The sequence below is a fragment of the Tamandua tetradactyla genome, chromosome 17 (assembly GCF_023851605.1).
Source record: "Tamandua tetradactyla isolate mTamTet1 chromosome 17, mTamTet1.pri, whole genome shotgun sequence".
Taxonomy (NCBI): Eukaryota; Metazoa; Chordata; class Mammalia; order Pilosa; family Myrmecophagidae; genus Tamandua; species Tamandua tetradactyla.
In genome coordinates, this window is record NC_135343.1 from 26,400,650 (window position 1) to 26,412,671 (window position 12,022).

A 12,022-nucleotide genomic window follows, 5' to 3' on the forward strand; every position below is an offset into this window, starting at 1 on the left:
AAATCAAGAGTGGTTTGTTAAACTGGATTAGGGGAGATGTGTCTCCACCCATTTGGGTGGGTCTTGATTGGTTTACTGGAGTCCTATAAAAGAGGAAACATTTTGGAGAATGGGAGATTCAGAGAGAGCAGAGAAGAACGACATAGCTATGAGAAGCAGAGAGCCCACATGCCAGTGACCTTTGGAGATGAAGAAGGAAAACACCTCCCAGGGAGCTTCATGAAACAGGAAACCAGGAGAGAAAGCTAGCAGAAGATGTTGTGCTCACCGTGTGCCCTTCCAGATGAGAGAGACACTGTGACTGCGTTTGCCATATGCCTTCTCACTTGAGAGAGAAACCCTGAACTTCATCGGCCTTCTTGAACCAAGGTATCTTTCCCTGGATGCGTTTGATTGGATATTTCTATAGACTTGTTGTAATTGGGACATTTTTCCACCTTAGAACTATAAAGTAGCAACTCATTAATTTCCCCTTTTTAAAAAGCCATTCTGTTTCTGGTATATTGCATTCTGGCAGCTAGCAAACTAGAACAGACTATATGACACATATATTTTGAGGGTAATAAAAGGAAAATCATTTTCAAAGTGACTGGGGAGAAAGTTTTTCCTGGTCTTTAGGCAACATAAGCTTCTTTACTCCTACAATCATTTTTTTTTTTTTTAATACTAAGGTTGAGGAAACTTTCCTTTTTCTATCAAGAGCTTTTAAGAGAGAAAAAAATCAAGGGGTCATGCAAAGAAACAATGACAAGTGCTTTTAAAGAGAAACTATAAAACCTTTGGCTTTATTTATTTATTTATTTATTTATTTTTAGATTAGTACAGTAGAGAAAATATGAAACTTTCTACAGAGATTTACCAGCTATTTAAATATAATCTTCAGTTCAATGTCATAGCCAGTTAAGGAAAATAGATGAGGGTGGGGGACAACAGGAGGGAGGAAAGACAGAATGATAAAATGATGGAAGGAAAAAGATGAATACATAAGAGATATACAGATTTAGCCACAGAAAGGGAGAAACATAAATAAACTTAAAGCCAGAAAGCAAGGGAAGAATAGACACAGATGTGCAACTTAAAACTTTGAGGGGAGTTTTAGTCCACGCCAAAGAAAACTACCTGGTCGCACTGTGGAGTGGAGTGTGCTGGGACATGGACCCTGAGTGTCAGTTTTGGTGATTGCTTCTTTCAAATGCACACTTGGGGGGTCAGAACACTGATGAACTAATGAATGCTATTAATGTGAAGACATAACTATTAACTCCAGGTCCAAAACCTATCTGGAGTAGAACATTTGGACAATTTTTCTAGTTCATTAAGGCAAATGTTCTGTTTTAGTATATGGTTTGGAAGAAAGAAGAGGAGAGTGATCCCTGCAATTGTGTTAAATTCCATTTGTGTTCTTGAAGTATTGCTTCTCCTGTAAACTTCAGCATCTAATAGTAATTCATGGTCAAGATACTTTCATATTTATGTGATCTGTTGAGTGAATAACCCTAAGAAGATTTAAACTGTGTATAGTTTAAGGGTTTACCATGTACTTCAAAGTATTACAGAAGCACGACACTAAAATGAGAGAGAACTTTAGGTGGTACTAACATTGATGAAAGGCTGAAATATCACACCCACATGACCTGCCTTGCCTTGAATAGTTGGTAGGTGGCAGCAATAGACCAGAAATTATAGATGGTTTAACAATTAAAGCTGGGGAAGGGTTCTTTTTAATATTACTATTTCATTTAAAAAATGTTTCAAAATAAAACAATATAACTGCACTAGCAAGTAGACAATAACAATAAATAAGTAGTATGTAAGTAATTTATAGGATATAGGTTACCTTCACTTTTATGCCATAATCTTTCAACAGCAACATGTTTCAACAATTCTAGGCTTATTTTCACTATCATTCTTGGCCTGTTTTCTTCTTATAATCCTTATTTCTTCTTTTTGCAGGCACTGCAAATTGTAATGCTACTTTTTTGGAGGCATGCTGGTGTATTTGAACTTTCATTCTGTGTAAACTTTGATCTACTCTTTTGGTGAAGATTGCATTGGCCAAGGCTTAGTTACAGAAAAAAATAATTCATTCTAGACAGTTTAAACAGGAATGGATTTAATATTGGGTACTAAATAGCTTATGAAGTTGTGAAGAAGGCTAATGAAAGAGTCTCCAGGTCAGTTTCTCAAACTTAGCTTCATATCAGAAACTCTAGGTTGCCTTTTAAGAATACTTTTTCCAGAATCCCCTGCAGACCCACTGAGTCAAAACCTTTGGTCATGTGTATATATGTAATTAATGAGTTTGCAATTCAGGCCTGAGAACAGATGTGAGGCTGAGGTTTCAGTACTGTCATTACAGAACTCGGTCACCAAGTGAGTTACTGATTCTTCTGCAATCAGGAAACCATGGGCTGCTGGCTTGGTATGCTGCTGCAACAGCTGCTGGTTTCAAAACTGTGCCTCCCTTGTCACTACCAGGAAGGTTTCTTGATGTGGAAATTGCCATGTCCAGGAAGCTGCCACTCCAGGAAACACCACACCTGCTTTGATATGAAATGGTAAAATGCATGCCCTGCACCCTGCCTCTTGATGCCCAAGGAACTAGTAAAGAGTCAATGGGACATCAGTTAATGCCACAGAGAAACTAAACTCCATGACTGTGGTTGCCACAGAATCAGCGGCAAATGGCTCTGCCCCCTCTGTCTTCCACTTCTAGCTTACTAGTTCTTTTAGTGGAACCTCCATCATATAAAGAATCCTGACTGCAAGAATGTCCAAGGTGTGTCGTTTTACATTTTCCAGCCCTACAGAACAAGAAGGCAAGCTAAAAAGCGATTGGAAAGGAAAGAATGTTGCTTACCAATCCACTGTTCCACCAAAGGTATCCCCACATAGATGTGGGTTAAAGACAGAGATCCCTTCATGTCACACTAGCTGTTCTAGTTTGCTAGCTGCCAGAATGCAATATACCAGAAACGGAATGGCTTTTAAAAGGGGGGATTTAATGAATTGCTAGTTTACAATTCCAAGGTCGAGAAAATGTCCCAATTAAAACAAGTCTATAGAAATGTTCAATTTAAGGCATCCGGGGAAAGATACCTTGGTTCAAGAAGGCCTACAACATTCAATGTTTCTCTCTCAGCTGGAAGGGCATGTGGCGAACATGGCGGCTTCTGCTGGCTTTCTTGTGGCTCTACCAAAAAAGGAACTCTCTCCAAAATGTTTCCTCCTTTAAAGGATTCCAGTAAGCAACTCCACCTTCAGTGGGTGGAGATACACCTCCATGGAAATCATCTAATCAAAAGTTACCACCCACAATTGGGTGGGTCACGTCTTCATGGAAACAATCAAAATGCTCCCACCCAGCAATATTGAATGAGGATCAAAGGGCATGGCTTTTCTGGGGGCCACCACAGATTCAGACAGAATCAGAAGAGATTTTTTTCTCCAGTTAGATTCCTTGCTTCCCTAGGAGAGGCAAACCTTAGTCTAACTGATATCTGGCTTGGGGCTTTTAGGAATGGGAAGTCCTGTGTTGGTACTCTTTCACAGGGTGTCTGTCCTTTTCTGTGTTTCACTATTTGATGCCTGACACAGTCTATTCAAAGTCTAGCTTTTGCAATTTGTTTTCCATGTAATGTGTCCAAGTAGCAGTATCTGTAATTAGTTCCCTCCTCTTATCTACTCTTTAGTCTCGCCTGACTCAAGACCTATAGATGTCATGTTTTCTAAAGCACTTGATACTAAGCACAATGATATTTTCCTATAAAAGTCATTCGTCTACTGTTCTGAATATCTTCCTACACATTTTGTATATTTCTTCCTCTGGAAATGAACTGTTTCTGGACCTCATTCTCTTCATTAATAAAGGCATTAGTATATTTTATTATCTAGTGCTTCTTTATGCCTGTTAAGATCTACATTAGCAACTTGAAAGTCAACTGTTTGGTCCTATCTTCTCCTGAGCATGACTTCAGAGTTGACTAAAAATGTAAAGTATGTATCTATATGCTGAAATAGTTTAAAAATATTTTTAAACTGATGATTCTTCTCATTTACTGAGAAATTCTTTTGAAAGGTTATGAAAATACATAATTTTTAAATAGATTTTTAATTTTAGACAGTTTTAGACTTACAGAATTATTGCAAAGATTGTACAGAGGTCCCATACCCTCAAACCCATTTTCCTTTATTATTAACTGTGGTAGTTAGATTCAGTTGTCAACTTGGCCAGGTGAAGGCACCTAGTTCTGTTGCTGTGGACATGAGCCAATGGTAGTGAACCTCATCTGTTGCTGATTACATCTGCAGTCAGCTAGAAGGTGTGCCTGCTGCAATGAATGATGTTTGACTTAATTGGCTGGTGCTTAAATGAGAGAGCTCAATGTAGCACAGCCCAAGCAGCTCAGCATACCTCATCTCAGCACTTGCAGCTTAGCCCAGGCCTTTGGAGATGAAGAAAGAAGTCACCCTGGGGAAAGCTGTTAGAACCCAGAGGCCTGCAGAGAAGGCCAGCAGAGACCATCCTGTGCCTTTCCACGTAAGAAAGAACCTCAGTTGAAAGTTAACTGCCTTTCCTCTGAAGAACTAACAAAATAAATCCCCCTTTATTAAAAGCCAATCCGTCTCTGGTGTATTGCATTCCAGCAGCTAGCAAACTAGAACATTAACACCTTACATTTGTGTGGTATATTTGTCACAATTAATGAACCAATATTGATACATTATTTTTAAATGAAAATTTATACTTTATTCACATTTTCTCAGCTTTCCCCTAATGTCCTATTCTGTTTTAGGACCCTATCCAGGATATATTACATTTAGTTATCATGTCTTCTTAGGTTCCTTTTGGTTGTGAGTTTCTGACTTTCCCTGTTTTTGAATATCTTGGCAGTTTTTGAAAGGTGCTGGTCAGATATTTTGTAGAATGAAAATTGACTATTTAAATTTTTTTATTTTATTTAAAAACATTACATAAAAATTTCAAAATACACAAAATGAAAGAACAGTATAATGAATTCCCATGTACCCATTGTCAAACTTCACTATTAACAATTTGCCAATTTTGTGCTATCTAAAGTGCCCAAGTCCAAGATAAATCACACTTATATAATTCAGTATAAACTTCTAACAGATAAGGGCATTTAGAAAATGCATCTACAATGATATTATCACAGCTAACAGTATTAACAATAGTTCTGTAATATCATTTGATAACAAGCCTGTATTCTCCCCAATGGCCCTCAAAATATCTTGCTCAGTGTCATGGTTAGGGACAGGTGTCAACTTGGCCAAGTTGTGGTACCTATTCATCTGATTGGGCAAGCTCTGGCCTGTCTGTTGCAATGAGGACATTTCATAGGATTAGGTCATAATCACGTCAGCTACATCCACAGCTGATTCCATTTGTAATCAGCCAAAGGGGAGTGTCTTCTGCAATTAGTGATGCTAAATCCAATCATGGGAAGCCTTTTAAGGAGGACTCAGAGGAGACAGGTTGCATTCCTGCTTTGGCTGGTGAGCCTCTCCTGTGGAGTTCATCCAGGCCATCCATTGGAGTCATCGGCTTCGCAGCCTGCCCTGTGGATTTTGGACTCTGCATTCCTACGGTCACGTGAGACACTTTCATAAATTTTATATTTGCAAGTGTTCCCTGTTGATTCTGTTTCTCTAGAGAACCCTAACTAATACACTCAGTATATATATTCAAATCAGAATCCAAACAAGGTTCATATATAGTATTTTATGAATTTTCAAAATGGGACATTTGTCTCAGTTTTATCTGAGTCCTGAAGACTGAAAATGAAGCCATAGATATCCCCACATTTCCAGATGAGGGACTAAACTACCTATGTCTTGCAAAAGAGGTGTTTAAAAACTGTTTTAAGATCCTTAGCCCAACACCTACCTCAGGGATTTAAGGGTAGAAGAGGCGAGAGAGGATTTCTTTGGAGTAAGCTCTTAGAGAATTGTGGCATTTCCCTCCATCCTCTCTCATGATGGAAGAGAGAAGCAGGGTGTTTTCCTCTTGTCTGAAGCCTAGTGAGAGAGCCTTAGAGAGAATCGCTTTGAGAGGTTGGTATTTACTCCCCAGAGTTAGAAAGGGCTGGTATTTGACCTACCTCTGAGGATATAAGTGAAGAAAGAAGATACAGAGTAGCAGAGAATGGTAAATTGTGACTTTTCTCAATGGTAGGGCAGAGAGATGAGACTCCAACAATTATATGTGAGCCTTGAGGGAGGAATCTGGTTACATGATCATGGAAAAATAGGTCTCACCCATTTTAGCTTCTTGCTGGGGACTAGTCTCTCATCAGGGAGAGTTTAGAGGTATAGTATTTAATACAGGTAGGGTGGGGGTTGAGGTGGCGGTACACAACCAAAGTAGAAGCATTGTCTATCAAAGGAACAAAAATCAGGGGTTCCTAGTGGGTAAAAGCTCTGAGTTTCCCCCAAAAGCAAGAGGACTAATCAGCTTTGAATATGTCAATCTCAAGAGAATAAAAAATGGATCCCCAAAGTATTGGTTCCTTTCTATCCTCAGCTGTGGAAAAATGAAGGTAAGAGGAGGGATCAACCATGTTCTCTCTCTGTGTTAGTATAAGTGCCAATCTAGGAGAACTACAATACCAATGTAGTTCTGAGTTTTGAATATTAAATTGGACCATGATAAAGAAAAATTGGCTCAAACTTGGGACAGAATCTCCTTTTGAGAAGTATGTTTTCTGATTTAAAAAAAAAGCATTCTTGATAAAATGCTTAAGCAACTTTCTGAAAATTGGTAATGAGATTTTTAAAGCCTTTTCTGGGAAACTAGATGTGTACTCAGGTACACATCTGGTTCTAATTATCTTAAATTCATTTTCATGGTGTTTATCTGTTTCTTTACCTATAAAGTATTTCTTCCATGAGGGAATCTTTGAATTGGCTTAAATTCTCTTTGCCTGTGAAAGTTTACAAATTATATGCTGTTGAGTTTTGCTCTTTCAACATAATGATTACAAAAAAATTTCAACTGGGTGCGCCACGGTGGCTCAGCAGGTAAGAATGCTTGCCTGCCAAGCCCGAGGACCCGGGTTTGATTCCTGGTGCCTGCCCATGTAAAAAAAAAAAAAAAAATTCAGTGATAGAAAAATGTTGATGGATAAAGTATTCTGGTTGTCTCTGAAATCAGTTATACCTCAATATCAAATTTCTGAGAAATCACTCTAGGAATCACTTTCTATTGATCCTTTGTGATGATGAGCTCAAGGTTTACAGGTGGTACCATCTCTGTTCATATGGCATTTGGGCACAGAGCCTGTATTGCCTGTGTCCTTAGTTTCCAGGTTCTGGAGCCTGGTCCTCTTTTACATTCACATTTTATAAGCGAAATTTTCCTTTTCTGTATATTACCTCAAACATGATCCTATATCACATATGAATTTTCTTAAAGGGCTCAAGGAAGGGAATGAATGGACTTGGCTTTAATTTCAAATAACAGTAACCCAGGCCTAGTAATTCTGAAACTGTTGCTCAGATCACAGAACTAAACTTTTTCTCATCATCTAATCATATATTTTATGTGAAGGGCCTGTATAAATCTGTTTGCATTAGAAGCCAAATAATGATACATTTATATGATGTTGGTAGTAGTGTATTTAAATTGGCACACCCTTTGAAAAAAAAATTGGCAATACGTATCAAGAATACATGCTTACACCCTAATCTAATTTCTATCCTAAACAGTAAAAAATAGAAGGAAGCTACAAGGATGAATATTTCCTTCACATTGTTTTTTATGGTGGTGAAAAACTAGAAGCAATCTGAAAGTGTAACAACAGGGAACTTAGTAGGTAAATTTATGGTTATACCCACTTAATGGAGTATCATGAAATTATTAAGAAATTAATTGGGAAATGTTGTGGGTTGAATCGTGTCCCTCAAAAGGATTTGTTCGCGTCCTAACCTTCAGTTCCATGAACGTGACCTTATTTGGATATTATAGTCTTTGAAGATGTGATTAGTTAAAATGAAGCCAAATTAGATTAAAGTGGACCCTAATCCAATATGACTTGTGTTCTTATAATAAGAGAAGAAACAGACCGACAGAAGATGGCCATGTGATGAAGGAGGCAGAAATTGAAATGTAAGCCACGGAACGGCAAGTATTGCTGGCAAACCATCAGAAGCAAGAAAGAGGCAAGGAAGGATTCTTTCCTACAGGTTTCAGGGGGAGCACCTTGATTTTGGACTTGCAGCCTTCATAACTGTGAGACAATGCATTTCTGTTGTTTTAAGTCACCCACCTTGTGGTAATTTGTAACCCGTAGCTCTAGGAAATAAAGACAGAAAGACCGTAACAACATGAAATAAGAAAGGTTGAAAGTTCAATTCACACTATGATTATTAACTATTTAAAACATGTATGTTAACAGAGAATTACAAAAATAATAATGGTTGTTTTGGGGTTATAGAAAATCTGTTTTTCTATTTTCAAGTTTTACTAATTGGGCAGGAGGTTTCTATTACTTAAAATTAATTTAAATATTAGAAACATTTGCTTAAAATTCCTAGTTCCAGAATTACATATAATTATCGGCAATCCATGTTGAAATGGTACACAAAGTTGTTTGCTAATGTTCTGCTGTTTTTAGTCATAAATGTTTTAGCTAAGCAAATGTCACTTGTTGCTACGCACTTTTAAAATTAAAAAAGATAAAAAAAACTTGACAGTGAAGCTCTTGGGGGATAAAAAGAGGTCAATGTCACCAGTGAACTCAAGACCTCCACACAGATGGCTTACTACTTGAGAAGCGTTCTGGTGACGGAAGACATCTAAGTAACAATGATTAAATCTGATAAGGTCTTGCAAAGGTAAACGAGCAGGACAGGGGGAGGTTTTGGTGTACAGGCAGGAGTTCTAGATAAAGTACATCAGAGAACAATTTTTTTTAAAGGTCAGCTTGTGTTCAGAGAGCAGAATAACTTAAAGGGTCTTGGCTATAGGTCACCTGCAGAAAGAGGTGTAAGCAGGTAATAGGAGGTGAGTGAAGGTTGAAGAGGCTAGGTTTTATTTTGAATGCAGTGAAGAGACTCTGAAGACAATTTGAGAAAAATGACATGACATGTCGATTCTTGAGTATGCATAAAATGAACTAGGAGATGAGAGGAAGAGACAAGTTGTGAGGCCTCTGCAACACACCAGGATATTATTTCTAATATAAAATTATCGGGATTAATACCTCCAGAATATATTTTACTTTAAAATGACAATTTAGCCACATTCTAATTAAGTATTGAATGACTTCTGGTGTAATATTACAGAACTGGCACATGGTATCAAATCAGACCCTGGTGGAACTGTGGCCAGATGCAGAGAAATATGTAAAGGTATCAAAGCCAACAAATACAATATGTTGAGAAATGCAAATTCCCCCAAGTAAACGGATTTGGAACTTTAGAAGGCGGCACGTTATCAACAGCAATATCCAGAACTTCTGGAGAGGTGAGTTGTTCTAAATTAGTACTCAAATTATAACAAGCTCAACACGAAGTAATGTATAAACTGTCTTAACCTTCTGGGTATTATATTGCTGTAATGTAGTCAAGATCTTAGGAAAGCTGTGAAAACAGATAAGGGGACTAATTTTTTTTTGTCTCAAATTTTTATGTCCTGTGCCAGAAAATATCACAATTCATTTAGAATATGGATTCAGGCCCAAAGTCTGCTCAAAAAAACAGAAGAGCTGATGGTTGCAGACTTCATTTTAGGAGTTGGCTCAAAACCACGTTAGATAAGGCAGCGGCCTAAACCTTTCATAAAAATTAACTCTATCTCAACCCTCAAGCTACCAAGTCCTGCTCTTCAAATGCAATTCCTTCTTGGACACCAAACTATTGACCTCTGGGCACAACCCCGGATTTTATTACAAACACTGAGATATAAGCACCGTGGTTAATTTACACGCGGCAGGCGCGTTCTTCCCAGGAAGCCGGGTCCCGCGGCCGGCTCCGCCAGGGCAGGGAAGCCGCGCGCACCTGGCGCCCGGCGGCCGCTTTCCCCTCCGCGACCCGGGCTGCCCTCGCGCCGGGGTCCCGCCGTCTCATTTGCCGCTCCCGACGCGTGACCCCGGCGCGCTCGCGTCCCGATCCCGAAACGGCGCGGGGTGCGCCTGGCGGCTCCATGTACCCCCTCCCTCTCGCGGCCGCCGCCGTCGTCGCGTCCCGAACCCCGCTCGGGTGCCTCAGCAGAGGGCTCGCCGCCGCCATGTCCACCGCCAGGCCGCTCAAATCCGTGGACTACGAGGTGTTCGGGAGAGTGCAGGGTAGGGAACTCCTTCCCCGTGGACCGCGAGGTGTTCGGGAGAAAACCAAAGCGATGTTAGGAGTGAAAGGGGAGAAGGCTGCGAGAAGCGCCTGCACGTAAAAGGTCCCTATCGGTCGCGCCAAGACTTCCGCTCAGCCATGACACAGCAGCTGGGGCTGGGAAGGAGGCGAAACGCGCATGTACGGGAGAGCCGGGGCGGGCGGGAGAGAGAAGGTCGGGGAAGGAGAAGTGGAATTGAAAAATAAGGGGGGCTGGACGAGGAGGGGGCGGGCTGAGGGGCAAGAATGAGGTTGGGTAGGGAGAAGTGAGCCCATGAACTAGCGGTCCCCGTTATTTGCCACTGAAACCCCTTGGGCTTTGCTTGACCTTTTAGGAAGGACATCTAGGTTATGTGTGAAAGCTCACTTTATCAGAGTTCTTAATTTTTTTTTTTCCTGTGCAACCTCTACAAAGTCTAATTTATTTGACCATAAGTTTAAATAGTTATAACAGTATGGCTTATAGCAAATACTGTTATTTGTAAATATTAAATCACTTTGAAATTTATCAAGCGGAATATGAATAGTGTAATGGCTTGCTATCTACTATCGTTCATTTAAAATAAATATTATTAACAGTGGGAAATTTTGCATCATTCCTTTTCCTCTTTGAATTTGATTTCCATCCCTCTTCTCCCATTGAATTTATCCCATTGTTGTGCTTGAGAGTTTCTTATTGATTATTGTATCAGATTTTTCTGCGGTGTGTATGTATGTATGTATTACATATGCATATGTATATATTTATATATAAATCTTAATTTTCTTTGATCATAAGATTCCAAGTATTGAAATTTTTTCTTCTGGATTAAGTTACTATTACTATTATGATTAGAGCTCAATTGAACATTATTGGAAATGTACCTCTTAAATTGAAGACGGGATTTTTGTGGTATTTTGATTGAAGAAAAGATTGGATTATCTTATATTTGTCACTCTAGAGGGATTTTACACACTTTGGGACAAGACATCATAGTAAGATTAAGGCTGGACGAGGGTGTTCCTTTTGTAGGGATGAGCCTTTCTTTCAGAGGGCGATGAGGAAAGGGGACATAAGAAAAGAGGACCACAGGTGCCTCCTCAACAGATCAGTTAGGAAAGAGTAATATGGAAGTTGAAGATCTAGAAATCGATTCCTTTAAAATTATCCATGGCTTTGCACTCTTTAATCTGTGTTTGCCCTGGTTTGAAAACCACCACTATAAGTCACTGAAATACATTACATAAATATGAAAATGATGGTAATGATGCCCTAACAAAATATTGGTCATTGGAGAGAGATAGTGCTTGTTCATTTAAGGTGTGTGAGTGTGCGTATTTGTGTGCGCGTGTGACATATCCTGGAGGTGCTCCATGTTCTGAGCATTTCACTGTTAATCCTCATCACAATTTTGTGAAATATATGTCTTATTCCTGCATTAACAATGAAAAAAGAGATACAGAGAGAGGTTCATAAACTTGGACAAGCCCTTAGTTGACAGCTGGGATTTGATCTTACATCTCTTTGACTCAAAACTGAGTACTTTTCCATTATACAGTGTTTTCTATCAATACGTAATGTTTTCTTATTGTTTTCAACTATGTAATTGCCGGAATGTTGTGGTTACATGGTATATGAAGATCAATTCTGGGCAGAGGTACAAATATGGAAAAAAGAATTATACTGTACATAAAT

At 39.1% G+C, this 12,022-nt stretch overlaps 1 protein-coding gene across 7 annotated transcripts in view; it reads left to right on the forward strand.

Annotated features, from left to right (window-relative positions):
• The window catches only part of ACYP2 (acylphosphatase 2), a 350,111-nt gene that overhangs the window by 134,475 nt on the left and 203,614 nt on the right, over positions 1 to 12,022 (forward strand). For 4 of the 7 annotated variants that reach the window (XM_077134226.1, XM_077134227.1, XM_077134228.1 and 1 more), the window contains one exon: positions 8,073 to 9,487. In XM_077134226.1, coding sequence (XP_076990341.1) covers positions 9,406 to 9,487 — 82 coding nt within the window. In that variant the 5' untranslated portion in view covers positions 8,073 to 9,405. Of the gene's footprint in view, positions 1 to 8,072; positions 9,488 to 10,075; positions 10,308 to 12,022 lie in introns of those variants that run through there. The other 3 variants (XM_077134223.1, XM_077134230.1, XM_077134224.1) reach the window with 3 other exon arrangements.